The following is a 22,487-nucleotide window of genomic DNA, read 5'->3' as shown; positions in this document are numbered from 1 at the left end:
GACGTTTCACTTTGAATGAAACTTTATACTTCTTATAGAGATAAATAATACTTCTTCATGAAAAAAAAATGTATTCGCATGTATGGTGAGGAAGAGAGGAAGAGAGAAAGTCACTAAAAGAATTAAAATGTTATATTAAAAACATTCACTTATATGTAATTAAATAGCACATTCCTAAAGAACCAATGAGTCAAAAATAATAAAATAAAATAAATCAAAAGAGAAATTAGAAAATACTTTGAGACAATGAAAATGAAAACACAACATATCAAAACTTATGGGATGCAGCTAAAGTAGTGCTTACAGAGAAATTTATAGCTATAAATACCTTCATTAAAAAAAGAAGAAAAATCTCAAACCAACAACTTAACCTTCTACTATAAGATTCTGGACAAAAAAAAAAAAAAACTAAACCTAAAACAAGTGGAAGGAAAAAAATAAGAAGGATTAGAGTGGAAATTAATGAAATATAGAATAGAAAAATAGAGCAAATCAACAAAACCAAATGTTGGTTCTTTGAAAAGGTGAACAAAATTAATAAATCATTAGCTAGATGGACCAAAAAAAAAGAGAGAAGACTAAATTTCCAAAATCAGAAATGAAAAAGAAGACATTACTACTAATCTTATAGAAATAAAAAGTAATATAAGGGGAAACTATTAGCAAATGTATACCAACAAATTAGATAACCTAAATGAAATAGACAAATTCCTAGAAAGACAGAAATTACTGAAATTGACTCAAGAAGAAAGAGAAACTCTAGAGGACAGAAAACCTCCCAACTCATTCTATCAGGCCTGTATTACTCGACAAAAACATCACCAGAGAAAAAACTACTGAATGATATCTTTTATGAATATAAACACAAAAATCCTTAACAAAATACTAGCAAACTAAATCCAGCAACATATAAAAAGGATTATACACCATGACTAAGTGGGATTTATCCAAGAAACACAATGTTGATTTAAAATTCAATAATAAAAAGGACAAATGACCCAATCTAAAAATGTGCAAAGTATCTGAAGACCCTTCCCCTAAGCAGATATACAGTCAACAAGCATGCAAAAAAGATGTTCAACACCATTAGCCATCAGAGAAATCAAAGTAAAAACCACAGTGAGATGTTATTTCACTCTCACTAAGATTGTGTTTGGTTGAATTGTGTTTCCCCACCCCCCAAATATGTGCAAGTCCTGATCCCCAGCACTTCAAAATGTGCCTTTATTTGGAAATAGGGTCATTGTAGGTGTAATTAGTTAAGTTGATGGGCTTTTAATTCAATATGACCAATGTCCCTATAAGAAGAGAAGAGAGACACACAGGAAGATGGCCATGTGAAGACAGATGCAGAGATTGGAGTGACACATCTACGAGCCAAGGAACACCAAGTGTTGATGGCACATAACAGAAACCAGAAGAGGAAAGGAATGTGTCTCCCCTACAAGTTAGAGGGAGTGTGACCCTGTCAAAACCTTGATTTCAGATTTCTGGCCTCCAAAACTGTGAGACAATAAATTTCTGGGGTTTTTTGTTTGTTTGTTTTTTGTTTTTAAGTCATTCAGTTTACAGTACTTTATAACAATATCCTTAGGAAACTAATATAAATGGCTAGAATCAAAAAGATAGATAACAACAAGTGTTGGCACAGAGAAATGATAACCCTCATACACTACTGGTGGGAATATATAAGACAGTATGACTGTCTTTGAAAAACAGTCTGGAAATTCCTTGGAAGAATAACAGAATTATCACACCCAGAATTTCCAATCTTAAGTTTATACAAAAGAAATAAGAGTTAAAAGTCCTCACAAAAGATTGTACATAAATGTTCATAGTAGCATTACTCACAATGGCCAAAAAGTGGAAATAACCCATATGTCCATCAACTTATGGATAAATAAAAGTCATATATCTATACAATGAAACATTATTTGGCAATAAAAAGGAATAAAGTACTGGTACACACTTACGACATGGATGAATCCTGAAAATATTATGTTAAATGAAGGAAGGCACTCACATATTGTTATAATTCCATTTATATGAAATATCCATAATAAGTAAATCTATAGAGATAGGAAGTATACAAGCAGATTGCCTGAGCTGATTGGAGGGCAGGGGTAGATGTGGGGAGAAAGAAGTGATGGTTAAGAGATGCGGAGTTTCTTTTTTGGATGATAAAAATGTTTTAAAACATTTAAAACAAAATGGATTGTAATAATGGTTGCACAACTGTGAATATACTAAAAGTCATTGAATTATACACTTTACATGGGGAATTGTATGGCAAGTGAATTATCTCTCAATAAAGCTGTTAAATAAAAATAACATTCTTAATCACACCTAACAAATTTAGCAATAATTTTCCAATGTCATGAGATATCTAATTAGTGTTTCCATTTCTCTGACTGTCTCATAGTTTTTACTTTGTTTTGTTTTTGTTTTTGTTCCTTTAGTCTGTTTGATTTGGGATACAAATAAGTTCCACATACTGCAATCGGCTGATATGTTCTTTAAGTCTCTTTTAAAGTACAGGCTCCCTCTCCATCTTTCCCTCTATTTTTTCCTAGTTATTTGTTGAAGAAGCAATTTATTTATGTAATTTAAAAAACTCTACAGTCTACATTTTGATAAATATACTCCCATGATGTCATTTACCATATTCCATTGCCCTTAATATTTCCTATAAATTGGTCAAATTCAGGTTCCATTTCCATAACAAATATTGTAGAACTTTTAAGATCACTAACTATATCCAAATTATGAAAGTTTTACAAAATGATGATATTCTAAACCTATTTTACTTCTCTCATTCTTTTTTCATTTGTTATCTCGAAGATTTCTATAAAGATAAGATTCTGCCATCAGCTATTTTTCGTTATACTGAGAATCAGTCTTTTTAAAACAGACAGGAAAAACACTTGATTCTTTTCTTTCATTTACCAGTTTTCAGGATCATGGAGTGGAAACTTCTACTTTGGGCAATGAAGGAGTAGCAGGGCCTAGATTTACCTTCCTTTTTAAAACAACTACACATTGTCTAAAGTATATGAAACAATGATTTTAAGAGACTGGTAACAGAAAGCACAGAACAGTGATCTTCGGAGGAAGGGAAACAAATGAGGTGAGCCCCTGTTTACTACTTGGCAAGAGTTTCCAGGCTTCAGAACAGGAAACCCAGCCAGATCCCGAAAGGTCTCTGTGAGCTCAGAAAACAAAATTCGGAATTTGGGGAGGCCCTGGAAGCTAGGATTTGCAAGGGCGAGTACTAAAAAGAAGGCTACGTAGAGAGAAAAATAGATAAATACATAATTATAATTAAAAATTTCAACACCTCTCTCAATAATTGATAGAGAAATCAGGGGGAAAAAATCAGTAAGGGTATAGGCAACTTGAATAACATTATCAACCAACTTGACCCAAATGACATTTAAGAACACCCTATCAACAGCAGCAGAATACACATCCTTTTAAAGCATACAAGAAGCATGTTCTAAGATACATTACATTCTGGGCCATAAAACAAGTCTCAATAAATTTAGAAGATTCAAACCAAACAACATAGGTTTTTAGACAATAATGAATTTAAATTGGGGAATTAGGAACAGAAAGAGGTATAGAAAAATCAGCAAATGTTTGGAAACTGAACAACACACTTCTAAATAACCCATGGGTCAAAAAACAAATCTCAAGAGAAAACATGACATATTAAAATGTATGAGATGCACTTAAAGTAGTACTTAGAAAATTTATAGCATTGAAATGTTTGTGTGAGGAAAGCAGAAAATTTTTTTAAAAATCAAAGACTTAGATTTCTATCTTTAAAAAAACAGAAAAAAAGCAAATTAAGTCCAAACTAAGCAGAAGAAAGTAAATAATAAGAAGGGTGAAGAATTCAAGGAAATAGAAAACAGAAAGCAATAAAGAAAATCAATAAAATAAAAGCTGATTCTTTTTGAGAAGATCAATAGAATTAATAAAAGTCTCACTAGCATGATCAGAAAAAAAAGATGATTTGTACCTAGAAAAAAAAACTTTTTAATATGGACAATTTCACACATATATACATGAAGGGACAACAGTCTAATAAACCTGGTGTAACGACCCACTCAATACATGGCCAACCTTTCTTCATCTGTACCTTCCCTCAATTCCACCACCCTGGGTTATTTTGAAGCACATCCCAGATGTTGTATTATTTCATCTGTAAAGATTTTAGTTTATGAATATGATTATATCTTATTTAGATAAACCTGTATGTTCTGTGTCATGATGCTAAGAAGAAATAAAATTTAATCTGTAAACATCAAAAGTGTTCCACCAGTCTTCATCCCTTCCCCAGACTGAAGGATTGACTAGATTAACAATTACCTGGACCCCATGAAACTAGACAGTTTCTCTAATTGCCAGAGGCGGAATTTCTGTCCTTTACCCTATGAAGAAGAGACTTCAGGAAGACCCAGAGCCTGGTATTGATGAAGAATGTGAAACTGAACTTTGACTCACACTGACAATGAACATTCAAGCATGCCCTTAGTATTTGCATCTAGTGTTTGCATCCAGTGAGCAGGTAGGCACATAGCTAGACTCTCCTCAACCCATCCATCCAAGAATGCAAAGGTGACTTGATGGGATCCTTGTCCTGATCAGGTGTTCTCTTTGTCAGCTACTGGACCTTCATGGGCCAGAAAAATTTAGAACTTCAAATGAGAATATGCTATGTTGTCTTCTGGTTTGTGCAACTGCTTCTGCCTGGATATGTCTCTGTATCCCTTGCTGCTAAATAAATTTTATATTTTTCAACTGTATGGTATTTTTCTTTCAATACCATCACTGCTCCATTGTGACACCATGCAAACTAGTGTCAGAAGTTGGAATGATATGATGTAAAAGATACATGAGAAAATTCATGGAACTGAAGGGAAAAGGAGCATAGCAAGCTAATATTTAGCAGAAGTTTATAAAAACTTTGTTATAGATGAGAAATAAACTGCTTCAATGGGTTATATATACTGCCTGCTAGGGGACTAGAGTAGACTAGAACCGAAACAAATTACAGCCTAAAATTACGGAGGCTAGACTTAACAATTTTCATGTTGCTTCTATTGGTAGATGTTTTAGAGGTTCTTCAGTGGGAATTGAAAGAGGAAATGATGGGGTTGGTACTCCGACTGGTAAAAAAAACTAAAACAAAAACAAAAACACTAAGACTGAAACTACAGATTTCAATGTCTGGGCAGAAACACCTAGAATGGTAATGATGGGGGATGGTGATGTCCTAGCAACTGCTGAACCAGAGGATGGCAACTTTCCAGGCAGAAGACAGATTTCTGCCAAAGTTTAGATATGAGAAGGTGTAACAATCGAACTAAGAAATGTCTTAAATTTTCATTGATCTGTTTCTCTCAGCTGAGGGTGGAAGCGTGTATACTGAGAATACCACAAACAAGAAACAAGAAGTTACTGATTGTGGGGAAGTATGTTTTAATTCGTATGAGCTCCACTCTTTGTTTTCACAGACCTTCTAAAACAGAGCAATAACCTTGAAGCTGCATGTTTTTGACCAATAAACTTTTTTTTTAAAATGGCATTCAAAGATATGGTTTCAGAAATGAGTTTCCCAAGTAGAAGATTAAGAGTACATGATACATGAAACTTCCACTGATAAAAGTATTTAAGGAAAAACTTCTTTTTAAATCTGTTCAAAAGATGGATGAAAGGATGTACTATATTAGATAGGTAAAAATATGTGAATGTTGGGACTGTGTCTGAAAAGTTGTAACATATTTTTCATCATTTTCAGTATGATCCATAGTCCCCATATACATGGAATTGAAATGGTCTTGAAACAATTTAATTGAAGTATTAAATAACTGAATTACATGTTCAGATATAACTTTATTGAAGTGATGGATAACTTTGGTGGATAGGAGCCAAATGAAACAAAGGGAGAAAGCCTGGCTTCTTTAAAGTTAAAAGCCTGGTAAATGTCCCCTGTTGGGAGAAATGGCCCTCCATGAGTCTTCACTCACCTATATATCTTGCTGAGTATGCCAAGAATGCAAGGCCCTAACCATTTCTCAAGGTTGTGAGAAACTTTGAGGGATAAGGCAATGTATACCTCGAGATAAAAAGCAGGCTTGCTTACTTCTGCCTTAAAGTAGTATATTCCCCAAACTCAGAGTTCCTCTCCTATAATACAATTCACTGCCTATGCGGTATTCATCTGGACCCTTGGCAAAACTCAACTCCCTTCCCAAGGGGACTATAGGGTAAGGAGGGAACAAACACAACATGCTCTCTGTGCCAAAAATAATAAAATCCTTTGTTTCTAACCCAGGTCTCTTGTGTCTTCTGCTAGCATCCATAAAACAATAACAGGTAAACCGATTAACTCATAAGCAAGGTAAAATTGAATTCCAGGTCCAACACCTCCCCCCTTCTCTTTTGGTTCAGTTTAAAATCTTTGACTGAGGCCATGGCTTCTATGTTGAAGGTGGGGTGCTTTTATGTGAGTATAATGGAGATAGGGTGTTTGCATAGGAACCCTCTTCCCACCACCACTCTCAGTTCCGTCAATAAACTTAGTAGAAAGAAGCTGTATGATTCAACTTCTGAATGAAAAAGGAAGAGATAGAAATGGAGTCTGAGTCCAAGGTGATCTGACCTCTTGCACAGAAACCATAACCATCCGCAGAAGTGACAGTAAAATGGCCTGGGGCACATCCCACATATGCCTCAGTAGTGCTATTTCCTGTCTGGAAAGAGTTGCTCAGTGTATATATAAGACAATAACCTCTAGTGTCACCTGCTCCTAAGCAGAGAGCTAATCTGAAGCAGTTTAATTCTCTGGAAGGCATGAGATGGGGCTACTCTTGGCAAACACCAGGCAGTACAAAATAAATTACTGGTCCAAGCCTAATACTTGGCTGACTTGTTTGGATTTAGGCAAACTATACTCCAGACATGGGGATTTTATTGAGCCCAATCTACCCAGCAACCAGGAGGAAAATAACTTTGTGTTCACTTCTGGGGAAACCATGCTGTTATAGCAAAAAGAAAAACTGGACGACCATCAGATAATTGAATTTATGCAAAAGGTTGGGTATTCGGCACACAAGCTCTCTGTGGCTTGTAACTTTCAATTCTCTGAGTTTGTTTCATATGAGTTTGAAAACTTCTTGGGATAGGCTAAAAACACCTGGAACCTATTATAAAAGTACTGTAAGATTTCTAAATTCAATGTGATACAAAACTACAAATGAAGTAAATTACATGCAAACATACAATGCCTTGTATGAATTAGTTGTTATGTGAACCAGACAATATTGTAAACCATAGAAAATATTCCATTTTTAGGGTAGTTTTTTAAATCTAGTACTTCTTGATATTATTTGGATTATGTTTGGGGACATTTTTAATGGGTTTTCAAAAGTTAGACTAATAAAAAATTGAGTAAATGAATATTTCTATTTAGTTAAAGATCATATATGGGATTCTGCTCATATTGAATTCTGAGATAGTGCCTGGTGTCCTCCTTGGAAGGAAGTTAGAAATTTTGTTTTTGTTTTTAGCCAGCTGGGATTCTAGTGAAATCGACAAGGGGGTAGTCTGGACTTGATTTTCAGGAACCGATTCCAGATGTCTAAATAGAGGGTAACAAAATAAACACATGCTTTAATAGGGCAATATATACACGGCACATTAAATTTCCCCACTGTTATGGGGGAAAATTAATGTTCTCCTATAAGATAAAAAGAAATCTAATTAAATCAGAAATGTTAACATGACCCCAGCGCATTGTTTTTTACTCTGCCTTGAAGGAATTGTACCCCACGGCTCATGTGAAACCATAAATTATATCCCTAGCACCCCCATCTTGGTACTTAATACTATTCTCGCACTTCTGAGATTATTTTAATTCCTAACTCTCCTTAGGGACACACATCTGCTTTACCCTCTGACTGACTGAGGTGTGTCCCCAGGCTCTCCTCGGTTACCAGACTATGTTGAAGCCATATTAAATTCATTACCAAATGTACCTTTCCTGAGGATTAAATGAAGTTATATATGTTTTAAGAAAGGGGTTCCAGAGTTTCATGGCATCTTTTGTAGATTCTAGTTTTCCGGACTCTGTCTGAGATGTTGTTAGATTCTGTTTTCTTCCTAAGCGGGTGTTTTAAGCACAACCTCAATTTTATTGCGTTACAACTGCATTACTTTTAGAAGGAAGAGGAAGGGGCAATCCAGGATTGGTCAGAGAGAAAATGGCTATGCATGCTCCAGGCAAAAACAGTCTTCCCACCTCCTGTAAATTCCACTGAGACCTCTCTAGCACTACAAAATAAATACGATTTAAACCCACATTACCATCTTTATTTAAGAAACTTCCCTGTAGAAAATGTTTTAATTCTTCCATCTACAGATATATTTTGTGAGAAAAAGGGAAAAAGAATTACCTTCTTTGAAGAATAAGGAGAATAACAATAATTTAATTTCTAAATACCATATATCTGGAATATCAATAAATAGGTAGTAAAGAATCAGGGAAAGTTTGTGAATATCAGGAAAATAAAAAGTCCAGAAAACACAAACATGAAATAAACTGGGGACGGGGGCGGGGAGTCTAAGTTGAAGCAGGAAAAAAGTGCTATAAGAATTTTTTAAAATTATAAAGTACTTTAAAGACAAAGTACTTAAGGGTAGATGAAGAACCTCCTATAAATAATCATCAGAATCTGAATAATAAATGGAAATAGTCCCCTTGGTACAGTATAAAGGATGCAATTTTAATTATGTGATTTTTCTAGCTAATTTCTGCTTCAAAAACAGTAAAGTACTTCTGCTTACAAGGTGGCAGAGACGAGAACTTTTCTGAACCTCTCATATGCACGTTGTCATCAAAATTTAAATTAGCAGAAACATGCCTTTGAGTTAAATCACAATTAGCCCTTAGACAGATCTATTTACTGGAAAACCACTCTGTGCCAAACACTGGCAGCATGCACTAAGCAACAGTTTACGTTTGCAAAGCACTTTTTCCTTTTCAGGTTCTCACAAATAACATTTTAAAACAAACTATATTTGTTTTTCAGCACTAACTGCATGTGTTGAAGACATTCATTATAAATTGGATCTATTCATGAGAGTTTTTGTTTTTAAAAGAAAAAAAGAGGAAGTGGAATATAATCAATAATATTGTGATGCTTGTACTGTGACAGATGATAACTAAAAGTACTGGGGTGATCACATTGTAAGGTATAAAAACATCGAATCACTATATTGTACACCTAAAACTAATACAACCGATATAAGACTGTATACCAACTATACTTACATTTAAAAAAATTTTTTTAAAAGACAGAATGTACCCACTTGTACTTGTATATATATTTTACATAGTTATGAATGGAAGTCAGTCAACAATGATAAATACAAACAGATTGTCTGAAAAAGAGAAAACAATTTTCGGGGTACAGAAATGGCACATTTTTCAGAAGATGTCCACAAATAACTAATTACTTTAGCACAATGAAGATATTCTCTTAATACTAGAGTGTCTTATAAGAGGATACTCATTACTTCCTAACCATCTGTCATCACTCCTCCCCAAAAAACTAATTAGGGTTTCATCCAATCACACATTATAAATCGTGCAAATGTGGATGGCGAAAAAACACAGTTTAAAGAAGTTAATATTATAACATTTTGTATTTTAAAAACCATAGGCTTCTAAACTAGCCTTTCATGTTCTAATAATTACCCTGCTTATTTTTCTCATCTTTTCCTGATTAACTATTAGATAGCAATCTTAGAAAACCAAATTAAAACGAAAAACTTACAGGTAGTAGAGTTTTCCTGCAGCAGGAAGTCCCCTTTTCCGGTAATCTACCCCAGAGTCTAGCTGGACTGTATTACAGTACTCCTACAATCCAAACACATAAAATACCTTTTTACATAAGTGTTGGCTTACAATTATAACCTTTCTGCTATCCTATTTTTTTAATTTTTAAAATGTTCTCAATAAAATAATACAATGAGTTTAGGACAAAACAATAGAGCTCACATAAGAATCATAAAAGTTGAATATTAAATATCTATCGAGCCAAAAAAAAATCAGTTTAAAAAAATTAAGATTTGAAGCATTCATTCCTGAAAATTTCCTAAAACAATGCTGTCAGCAAATTCCCCATATAATTGCTTTACATTTTGTAAAAATCCTAATTTCTATTATCAGGGAATAAGAAGTTGTAGGGAATCAGAAAGAATAATTCATGGGGCTTAAGCATCACAGTGGGAGAGATAGTGTAAGAGAGTTGGACCAGAACATCTGTATCAACATTTTAAACAAGGTAATCATACTAAAGTCATAGTATATGTACACCTGCCCTTAACGTCTAAATGACTACCATTGCCCTTGTCCCTTAGTTCCCTCTCCAGCCATCAAAGTCTTCAAGTTCTTTCCTGATGTGAACACCTACCTTCAACCTGAGCTGTCCTGTGCCACTAATGTCCTTCTCTTCTCCCAATTACTCTTTCTTTTCTACGCCCACCCAGGGTGCATATGTGCATAGAGAGTCACACACACGTGCACGCACATACACATACCCTAAAATTCTTACTACAGAAGTGTGTGAACTTTCGCTACACCTATCATAGTCAGTTGGCTTCTTTTTGTTGGGGGAGTGGGGATATATATTGATAGATAGACAGACAGACAGACAGACAGACAGACAGGTAACATTTACAGGCTGATCTGTTATTCATGCAAAATGAAAATTGCTTTATGAATATTCATGAGGAAAAAATTATATTTTAACAACTTCACTACTTTCATTAAAGAAAAATTGTATTTGGGCACCAAGGTAATTATGGCAGACTATTTTCCAAAGATGGCTGCAAAAGTCCCTCCATCTCAACATGTTGTGACATTGGCACTCCAATCATCAAGAAATGGGATCTATGCCCCGCTCCCTCAAGTCTTGTGACTGCAGTGAAAATGATACTATGTAATAATATCCTGAGTGATATTCAAGGTAGCTTCTTACTTGTTGACTGGAACACTTCCTCTAAAACCCTACACTGCCAGGTAAGTATCAAACTGCCTGATGGCAGCCATGCCATGAGAGAGCTCACAGTGGCCCATACAGAGAGCCAACCTGGAGAGGCCCTGAGATGACATGAAGAGAGAGGTGTCTGACCAGTCCTCAGTTGTTCTAGTTGTAGCCGCGATGGTACCAAGGGGGCCAGAATTACCAGGCAACCTTTCTCAAATTCCTGACCCACAAAAACCAAGAGAGATAATGAAGTACATTATCTTAAGCCTCGAAATTTTGCAGTCATTTATTATGCAGCAATCACCAGAACAGTAATATCTGGGCACACTTGAGATGTACCAACATTCTTCCTCCCTGAAACTGCATCCGGGTTGTAGTGCTATGCCTGGGCTGAGGGCTGTTTATCATGTGCACCACAGAGAGAAGACAGTACACAGCTGCAGTGAGGACGCATTTCCCTTTCTCCCAGGCTGCAGCTGCTATAGGCTCAGGGAAGGAAAATAGGGTGATTAACCATACCCCCTTGGACTGAGGAGTTTTCCCAAGACTAAGAGGTTTCTCCGGATGCAGGACTTTCAGTGCTAACACCATGACAGTCCTGGGCAAACTGGGACAGCTGGTCACCCGAGGAATAAAGACCCAGAAATCTAGGCTGCAAGGCTGAAATAGGTTTAGCATTTTCATTTATACAATTGACCCTTGAACAAAACAGGAGTTAGGGGTGCCAAACCCCACGCAGTCAAAAATTCATGCCTAACTTTTGACTCCCCAGAAACTTAACTACTAATAACCTACTGTTGACTGAAAGCCTTACCAATACCATAAACAGTCAATTAACATATATATTATAAACTATGTTTTTATAATGGAGTAAGCTAGAGAAAATGTTAAGAAAATCATAATGAAAATACGTTTATAGTATTTATTGAAAAAATCCACTTACAATAACTGTGTTGTTCAGGAGTCAACTAAATATTAGCAATTGTGAATTTGATTACTATAAAATAATCCCCAAGAAGAAGCTGGTCCTCTGTGGAAACCTATCAAGCTGAGCTTTTGAACCATGTATGTGAAAAGCAACCCCTTCACCTAACAAAGTCATGCCGCCCCACAGTGCTTGACCTGAGCGGCCAGTTGGCCTCCCCATACAGACATCCCTAGTTCATCTTTCGAAGTCATTCCAACACACTTCCCAGTTCCTCACTCTCAGAACTCAGGCCCTGTAACCCATTTCACCAGAAAAAAATTACAGTATTACCCAAATACATGTATTCCACTCTCCCCTTGCCTCAGATGACTGTAAAAAATAAGAGGTATAGCCCTATATTTCCTTCTCAACTTTGAGTAAAGTACTAAACCTGGGAAAAAAGATACTTTCTCCCCCTTGTCCATGCTATAATTGGAAGTGCTCAGCCACTCAGTCATAAAGGAAGAGAGGTTCTTGATTAAGCAACACTTCTTACTCTCTTCTCTAAGGAAAATTTGTCCTGGTATGGTTAAGGGCCAATTTTTCATAAGCTACCTGTATCACAGACAATATAATAAATAGTATAGTAATATATTCACATATTTCCTCAGGTTCTCTATTTCTTTTAAACCACAATTTATCTTGTATGATTCAGTATTCTTAGTTTACTAAAAAATTTTTCTTCCTTTTTTTTTTTTTGCTATTAAAAAAATAAGGTTAATGGAAGTTATACAAGCTTCAATTTCACTTTCTGAGTAACTAACTTCTCTCTCATATGAGTGATTAAGCCCTACCAAATGATTGCATTTGTACATTCACTAATCACCACCAAGGAATACCTAATCAACAGCAAAAGAACCATAACCAAAGCCCTTAGGTGTTAGCTCTTAATTGTCTGAAAAATAGTAACACTCAGTTTATATTTTTAAAGAAAAATAAACCTCCAATTTTCAGGTTTTATTCTCTTAAGCTAGATTCTTCAAAAACATTTTGCAGAGGATGGAGGAGGGTGAAAGCTAAGATATTTCCAAGTTGAGAATGAATCTAGTCATAAGGGTATGATCTCTAAGTAATTTCCTAATTTCCAGGGATGTTTACAAGACCTATGACCTCTTATCATCAGCCAATTCAAATGCATAAAACTAATCAGCCACCAAACAAAATTGTATTTTAAAATCGTTTGTATATGTATGTACACAAAGGACAAATACAATTACTGGATCTAAAAATGCAATTAGGAAGTTTGGGGAGGAAAAAGAAGGAGGTTAACACACCCCTGGGAACATATTCAAGAGTCAAAGGCCTTCGACTTTGGAAAGAAAAATGTAGTACTAAAAGAACCATGTTCCAGCAGTTTGCATTTTCCTCAAGATCTATTATTTGTATTTTTAGCAATTCTGAATAATATCATTAGAAAAAAGAGCCACCTCACAAAATAACTTTACATGACTTCTACTCTGCCTTTTCCCTTCCCAGATAGAACAAAAGAACATTGTAGAGAAAATTCTTTAAAACTATAACATACCAACCTTGTGAGCAAAGACTGAAATAATAAAGATTTGCCCCAACAAAAAACTATTAGAAACAATAAATAAATACAGTAAAGCTATAAGATACAAAATCAATGTACAAAACTCCATTGTGTTCCTATTCACTAACAATGAAATTTCAGAAAAAGAAATGAAAAAAACGATCCCATTTGCAATGGCACCAAAAAGAATAAAATACCTAGGAATAAACTTAAACAATGTGAAGGATCTATATATTGAAAATAGCATTACTGAAAGAAATTATTTTAAAAAGAATATTCTATATTCATGGATTAGATGTATTAACATACTTAAAATGACCACATTACCACAGGTCAAACAAACAGAGACTCATGGACATGAACAATGAACTAGTGGTTACTAGAGGGGAAAAGAGAGACGAGAAATAAATAAATAGATAAATAAAATGTTAAAAAAAATGTTAAATAGAAAAAAAATTAAATTAAATTAAAAAAAAAACAATGACCACATTACCTAAAGCAATATGTAGATTTAATGCAATCACCAACAAAATTCCAATGGCATTTTTCAAAGAAATAGAACAAAAAATCATCAAAATTGTAGGAAACCATAAAAGACCACAGATAGCCAAAGTAATCCTGAGAAAAGAAGAACAAAGTCAGAGGCATCACACTCCCTGACGTCAAATTATACTGCAAAGCTACAATAATCAAAACAGTATAGTACTGGCAGAAAAACACACAGACCAATGTAATAGAATTGAGAGCCCAGAAATAAACCCACATGCATAAGGACAACTGACTTCCTACAAAGGAGACAAAAACATACAATGGAGAAAAGGAACCCTCTTCAATAAATGGTGCTGGGAAAACCGGAAAGCCACGGGAAAAGAATGAAATTAGACTGCTATTTGATACCATACATACAAATTAACTCAAAATAGATTGAAGACCTAAATATAAGACCTGACGCAATAAAATACAAAGAAGAAAACATAAGTATTAAATTATGGACCTTGGTCTCAGAGAGGATTTTACTAATTTTACTCTAAAAGCAAAGAAAGTAAAAGCAAAAATAAATGAATGGGATTATATCAAACTAAAATGCTTCTATAAGAAACCATAAACAAAACAAAAAGACAACCAACAAATGGGAAAAAGATATCCACAAACAATACCTCTGATAAGGGACTAATAACCAAAACATAAAGAACTGACATAACTCAACAATAACAACAACAACAAAAAACAAAAAGTCCAATTAAAAAATGGGCAGAGGATCTAAACAGACTCTTTTCTCAAGAAGACATTAACATAGCCAACAGATACATGAAAAGATGATCAGTTTCACTAGCAATGAGGGAAATGCAAATCAAAACCACAATGAGATACCACTTCACCTGTTAGAATGGCTACTATCAATAAGACAAGAAATAACAAGTGCTGGAGAGGGTGTGGAGAAAAAAGAACCCTCAAACACTGCTGGTGGGAATGTAAACTAATACAGCCACTATAGAAAACAGTATGGATGTTCCTCAAAAAATTAAGAATAAAACTACCACATGACCCAGCAATCCCTTTTCTTGAAAAATTTGAAAACATTTACTAGTAAAGATTTAGTAAATACAGGGGTATCTAGTTACAGATACCCCTGTATTTACTACAGCATTATGCACTATAGCCAAGACATAGAAACAACCTAAGTGTCCTTCGATAGATGATTAAATAAAGAAGATATGGTACATATATACAATGGAATATTACTCATAAGATGAAATACTGCCATTTGTGACAGACAGATCTTGAGAATATCACGCTAAGCGAAATAAGTCAGATGGAAGAGGACAAGGAACATATGATTTCATTCATATATTGGGTATGAAACAAAAAGCAACAAAAGAAGAAACAAAACAAACAAAAAAACCTCATAGACACAGACAACTGTATGGTGATTACCAGAGGGGAAGGAGAGTAGGGAGAGGTTAAGGGGATACAGAGGGTCAAATATATGGTGATGCAAGGAGACTAGACTTTGGGTCCAGACTCTGAGCACACAATGCAATATACAGATGGTGTATTATAGAATTGTACACTTAAAACTTATATAATCTTATTAACGAATGGCAGCCTAATAAATTTAACTAAAAAAGATCTGCCTACTTTAAATACTCTTTATTATAAAAGCAATATTGCTTACTATAGAAAATTTGGATAAAGAGAAAAGATGATATAATTTAAATTTTATGTCTTATCTAAGTGATTATATTAAGTAGGAATTTAAAGGATCAAAATTATTGGAATTTTTCTTGACAATATTCAACTGATTGGTTTTATAAATTTTTAATAAGTAAGCATAAAAGGAAAAAATGGTTAAGACTTTTTCTAGTTCCAAGAAATAAAATATTTAAATAACTAAGATCTATCTTTTTACTTAATGCTCTAAAAATTTCTTTTTTAAACTAAAAAAGTGATCCATGCTCATTGTAAGAAATTCAAATATTAAAAGTATAAAAGTTGAAAAGAAAATCTATCCTCTTCTTAGAAAAAAAGTTTGCTTGTACTATTTTGTTTGCTAAGAATACACTTCTGTAAGTAAATGACAAGTAAAAGTACAAGAAAGTTAGTGAACCAAAAAAAAAGGGTGGGAGACCGGGTGGGGTGTCTTTTTTTGGGGGAGGAGGAGGCAGGCATACATTCAGATATACATACTGAAACAGCTTTATATTCTAAGATAATTGCTTCAATATCATTTAAACTTATTATGTGGTACAACTTATAAACTTAAGCAGTGATATATAAAAATTCAAAACATAAACTTCTACATATTTTAAACTTCTTACAATTTAAGTATAACATAAATGCAGAAAAGTACACAAATTATAAATGTCCAACTCAATCAAGAAATAAAACATCACTAGCACCATTAAATACCCACTAGTATATTCTCTTTTACCTCCCTAAAGGTAACCAGTATCCTGATTCTAGCACCACAGAATTTTATGTTTTTAGAGCTTTATGTAAGGGGAATCATACAGTATGTACTCTTTTATGATCAGGTTCCTTCATGTTTGTGAGATTCATCCATCCACATGTTGCATATAGTTGCAGTTTGTTGATCATATCCACCGTATGAATACACTACAATTTATTGATTCATTCTACTATTGATGGACATTGGGTTGTTTCTAAATATTAACTCAAATCATGCAGCCACGAACTTTTGCATGTGACTTTTATTGCCCATGTGTACATGTTCTCATTGGATATATACATAGAAGAAACTGCTGGACCAGAGGGTAAGAGTATGCTCAGCTTTAGTGAATACTGCATTTTCCACGGAGACTATACAACTTACGCTCTCACCAACAGTGTACCAGCATAAAAAACAATTAAGTTTTGAACACTGACCTTGTATCCAGCAGTCATAGAAACTCTTCTTAATGTAATATTTTTGCATATTGATTTTGAGGATAATACTAAAGATATTCCCTATATTTCATAAGTATGTTACATTGTTTCATATAACAAAAATGTACACTTAGGGTTTAGCAAGACCTCTGAAAATTCAATATGCATTTTGACTCAACCTAACAAACATTGAGCACTAAAGGCCAGGCACTTCCCTAGTTACTGGAGATATAGTAATGATCAAGATACAGCTTTAGCCCTGTTAGTATGATTATTATTCAGATATTTACCTCATGTTACCATTTTCTTCTGCTCCTAATTATGGACAAAATTTTTCATAATTGATAAGTCCTTTGTCAATTATCTGTGTGATTTTAGCCTTTTACTTAACCTCTCTGGATACCGGATTTCTCCTCTATAAAATAAAGGAACTTAATTATGATCCCTTTCAGCCTAAAATTCTTAATACTATTGCTGAAGTTCTCTCACTGCAGACCATGGGCTCTTTGTCATTACACGTACCTTCTATGTTCAGAATAAGAGAACAAAAGTTCAAAAATTCCACCATCTGTAAATATTTTGGTAATTACAATTTAGCAATAACCCTTTGCTGACTCAATATATACAAGAAACATCCAATAAAATTCCCAGAGCATCATACTTCAACTTCACTTGACTTCTTGTCATTTATTTATACCCTGCTATGTTCTAGAAAGGTTAGTATGGCTTCTTAAAAAGATATTATCTTCCTATTTATAAGTTCAATTTCACCATTTAATTTTCGGTGTTAGCTAATACACAAGTAAAGAGTAATCTGACAAAAGCTAACAAAGCTTTAATTGCATAGAACTTTTGTTCGATTTCTAGGAGTCTATCCTACAGAAACATTGACTCGTGTGACTAAAAATACATTTGTAGACAGGTTTTTTAAAGTATTATTTGAAAAGTAAAAACCTAGAATAAACCTAAGTATATAAAAATAGCAGATTACTTTAAAAATCAAAGCACTATAGACTAGTGGTTACCAGAAAGTAGGGGGTGGGAGGAGAGTGGAGGTAGACAGGGTAAAGGGGGTCAAATATGTGGTGACAGAAAGAAATCTAACTATGGGAGGTGAACACACAGTGTAAATATATATATGCCTTACTGTTAAAGTGTACAGCTGAAACTTACTGGATTTCGTTAACCAATGTCACCATAAAAAAATAAATAAATACATTAAAAAAAAAAAAAAGACGAGTGAACTGGAGAAAATAATTAATTAAATTAAATTAAAATCGAAGCAGCCATTTAAAAGAATGACACTTAGGTTGTTTCCATGTCTTGAATATTGTGAATAATGCTTCAAGGAACATGGAAGAGCAGATATATCTTTGAGACAGTGATTTCATTTCCTTCAGATATATATACTCATAATTAGAATTGCTGGATCATATGCTAGTTCTATTTTTAATTTTTTTAGGAACTTCCTTACTGTTTTTCATAGTGACTGCACCAATTTACAGCTCCATCAACAGTGTGGAAGAGTTTCCTATTTTCTACATCTTCTCCAACACTTAATCTTGTTTTTATGTGGGCAGCCATTCTAACAAATATGAGGTGATATTTCATTGTGTTTTCAATTCGCTTTTCCCTTATGATCAGTGATGTTGAACATCTTTTGATGTACCTGCTTGCCATTTGTATGTCTTTGGGAAAATATCTATTCAGTTCCTGTGCCCATTGTTTGAAATCAACTATTATTGTATTGTCTATTTCTCCTTTCAGATCTGTTAGTATTTGCTTAATATATTCAGGTTTTCTGATGTTGGGTGCTTATATATTTATGATTGTTATATCTTTAGATAAAGTGATCCCTTTATCATTATATAAGAATCTGTTTGCCTCTTGTTGTAGTTTTGGACTTAAAGTCTATTTTGTCTAATATATATATAGCTATTCCTGCTCTCTCATGGTTTCCATTTGCATGGAATTATCTTTTTCTATTCCTTCACTTCTAACCGATGTGTTCTTAAATCTGAAGTGAGTCTCTTGTAGGCAGCATATAGTTGTCTTTATTTTTTTAATCCATCCAGTCATCCTATGCCTTTTGATTGGAGAATTTAATCCATTTATTTACAGTAATTATTGATAGTAAGGACTTACTAATGACATCTTATTAACTGTTCTCTGGCTGTTTTGTAGTTCCCTCATTCCTTTCTTCCTCTCTTGCTGCCTTTCTTTATGAACAGATGATTTTCCATAGTGGTATGCTATGATTTCCTTCTCTTTATCTTTTGTGTATCTACTCTAGGTTTTTGCTGTGAGGTTACCATGAGGCTTACATAAAATACAAAAACAGTTTATTTTACAATAACAACTTCAACTGCGTACAAAACTGTACTCTTTTGCTACCCCTTCCTTTTTTTGTTTTTGATGTCAAAATTTACCTATTTTTATACTGCATATTCATTAACAAATTATTGTAGCTATAGGTATTTTTAAAACTCTTGTCCTTTAACTTTTATACTAGAGTTTAGTGGTTAATATATCACCTGATATTACAGTATTAGAGTCTTCTGAATTTGACTAAAGACAGACCTGATTTATGATGGTTCTACTTACAGTCTTTCAACTTTACTATTGTGTGAAAGAAATATGCATTCAGTAGAAACCATACTTCAAATTCTAAATTCTGATCTTTTCCTGGGCTAGCAAGACATGAATGATATTCTTTTGTGATGATGGGCAGCAGCAGTGAGTCCCAGCTCCCAGTCAGCCACACAATCACGAGGATCAGCAATCTATATCTTCAGTATACTGTGTGCCAACATTTTCTGGATATTGCGTTTTGTGTTTTCACATCCTACCATGTCTACAAAATTCCCATGTGTGTCTCCTACTTCTGGTGAGAAGGTTAAGCACTTACTCTTGAGATGAAACTCAAGGTAACTGCTGAACTGTAGGATAATATAAGTATTCTGAGCATATTTAAGGTAGGCCAGGCTAAGCTATGTTCGGTAGGTGAGGTGCATTAAATATATTTTTGACTTAATATTTTCAATTTACAACAGGTTATCGATATGTAACCCCATTATAAGTCAAGGAGCATCTGTTTATAGTTATCTTTACTGGTTTGTTGTATATTTTTATATGTTTTCATGTTACTAATTACTGTCCTTTCAGCTTAAAGAACTCCTTTCAGCATTTCTTATAAGGCAAGTCTAGTGATGATGAACTCCCTCATCACCATTTTTGTTTGTCTGGGAATGGTTTTATCTATATTTTATTTCTGAAGGATAACTTTGCTGGATAGAGTATTCCTGGTTGGATTTTTTTTTTTTTTAATTTCAGAACTTTGAATATATCATCTTACTCTCTCTCTCCTGGCCTGTAACATTTCTGCTTAGAAATTTGCTGATTGCCTTATAAAGGACCCTTATAAGTTACAGGTTTCTTTTCTTTTGCTGCTTTTAAGATTCTCTCTTTGTTTTTGATTTTTACAGTTTTATTATAATGTGCCTTGGAGAGGATTCTTTAAGTTAAGTTTGTTTGATAACCTATAGCTTCATAAACTTAGATACCTAAGTCTCTCCCCAGATTTGCAAAGTTCTTTGCTATTATTTCTTTAAATAAACTTTCTTTCTCCTTTTACTCTCCTTCGGGAACCCCAATAATCGACAAGTTGGTTTTTTTGGTGGTATCCCACAGATTACGTAGGCTTTCTTCACTCTTTTTCATTCTTTTTTCTTTCTTCTCCTCTTACCAGATGCTTTTAAAGTTCCTGTCTTCAGTGCCATTGATCCTTCTTGATCAAGGTTGATGGTGACACTCCAGTGCATTTTTTTCCATTTCGTTCATTGTATTTTTCAGCTTCAGAATTCCTATTTCTCTTTTGATCACTTTTTGTTAAGCTTGTCATTTTGTTTATTGTTTTCCTGATCTTGTTAAATTGTCCTTGTGTGTTTTCTTGTAGCCATTGAGTTTCCTTAAAACGGCTATTTTGAATTCTTTATGAGGTAAATTCCAGAAATCCATGTCTTTGGGGTCAGTTATTGGAAGATTACTGTAATCCCTTGGTGGTGTCATGTTGCCTTGATTTTTTTACGTTCCTTGAAGTTTTGCACTGCTATCTTCACATTTGAAATAGCAATAAACTACTCCAGTTTTTACTAATTGCTTTCAGGAGAGAAATACCATCAGCCATGCTAGGTATCCTAGGGCTTCTCACATCTTCTATGGAGAAACCTGCTCCACGATTCTTGCTCCTTGTGGCAGAATTGTTAAGCTTTGTATGCCTTCTCTTGATCCCACAATGCACTAGGCCAAGTGCTGACAGCCTCCCTTTTGTTTTTCCAAAGGTGGTACTAAAGCTCAAGTTTGTGTACTCCCCCTGGCCCAGAACATGCTCACTAGCCGTCAGCCAAAGCTCACTCTCGTCACTGCCATCAGAGGACATCTAGGGTACCAGCTGTAGAGTGTGTGTGTGTGTGTGTGTGTGTGAGTGGGGGGGGGGGTGGTACACACAGTGCTGAGGATGCCATCTGGCCAGCTGAGAGAATCCGTGGCTCATGGTGAGGCTTCTGGATGATGTCTATGAAGCAGTTTGTAGGATCTGTTTCCCTTTAATGCCCTCTGAGAGTCCTATCTGCTGCTCTCTGAGCCTCTTCCAGCCCTCCTACCATGCAACTCATGATTCAGTACTCCGGATCAGGCAAAAAAGAAATGAGCCTCTTTGGCAGCATCCTGCACAGCTGCAGAAGCTAAATGATCATTCACATGCTCATATTTTCCCCTGTGAGAGAAATCACAGGGCAAGAATATCTCTTTTGGCTCTAGGCTGTACTGCCTTAGGGGATGACTGATTCAGTTAAAGTCCAACTGTTCCTCTTACCCTTTCCAATGTCCAAACTTGTTTTTTTTCTTTTTTTTTCTCCAATGGTGTATTGAAAGTTTTCCATTAGTAACCTGCACATCTACAAAGGCTCTCTCATCCTTGGGTGCTTGTGTAAGAGAGTATGTTTCCAGGGACTCAGAGACCAAGGCTGAGAGGAGCTGGAGCTGGTTCACAGGCCACTGCAGGGTCCGCAGCCAGGACCAAGGTCTGTATGCATATTACCTTACACATAAGTGGGCAAGCCTCTTCCTGCACCCCTTGGTGTATAGTGTTGGATCCAACAGCTCCCACCAAGGTACTTCTGTCTATGAATGGATGCCAAATCATTGGGCAGGGGTAGGGGGCACATAAACAAGAGATGTCTTATTCAGCCATGATGCTGCTGTTACTCCTCCACATCAAATTTTTAACAGTGGCTACTCCTGAGGAGAGAATTAAAAATGAGATTGGGATTGAGGGTAGGAGAAAATGGGGAAAGGAAGAGTAGTGAAAGGGGAGTTTTGATATTATTATATATACATTTATGTGATGGTTGAATTTCTTTAATTTAACATGCATTCATTTATCATTCATGAAGTTTTATAAAAGGAAAGGTCTTAGAAAACTCCATGTATTATCCCCAAATAGTGGTGCTTGGAAAAAGCTGATAGCTATCTTATTGAAATC

At 34.8% G+C, this 22,487-nt stretch overlaps 1 protein-coding gene across 4 annotated transcripts in view; it reads right to left on the bottom strand.

The window, feature by feature from the left end:
* AFG1L (AFG1 like ATPase) overlaps positions 1 to 22,487 on the bottom strand; it is a 165,138-nt gene that overhangs the window by 40,473 nt on the left and 102,178 nt on the right. For all 4 annotated transcript variants that reach the window (XM_016160191.2, XM_016160193.2, XM_016160195.2 and 1 more), the window contains one exon: positions 9,846 to 9,928. In XM_016160191.2, the coding sequence (XP_016015677.1) occupies positions 9,846 to 9,928 (83 nt within the window). The remainder of the gene's footprint in view (positions 1 to 9,845; positions 9,929 to 22,487) is intronic.

Source organism: Rousettus aegyptiacus, unplaced genomic scaffold, assembly GCF_014176215.1.
Source record: "Rousettus aegyptiacus isolate mRouAeg1 unplaced genomic scaffold, mRouAeg1.p scaffold_m13_p_1, whole genome shotgun sequence".
In the NCBI taxonomy this organism is placed as follows: Eukaryota; Metazoa; Chordata; class Mammalia; order Chiroptera; family Pteropodidae; genus Rousettus; species Rousettus aegyptiacus.
Note: the sequence above shows the minus strand (reverse complement) of the source record. Positions and strands in the feature narration are given on the sequence as shown.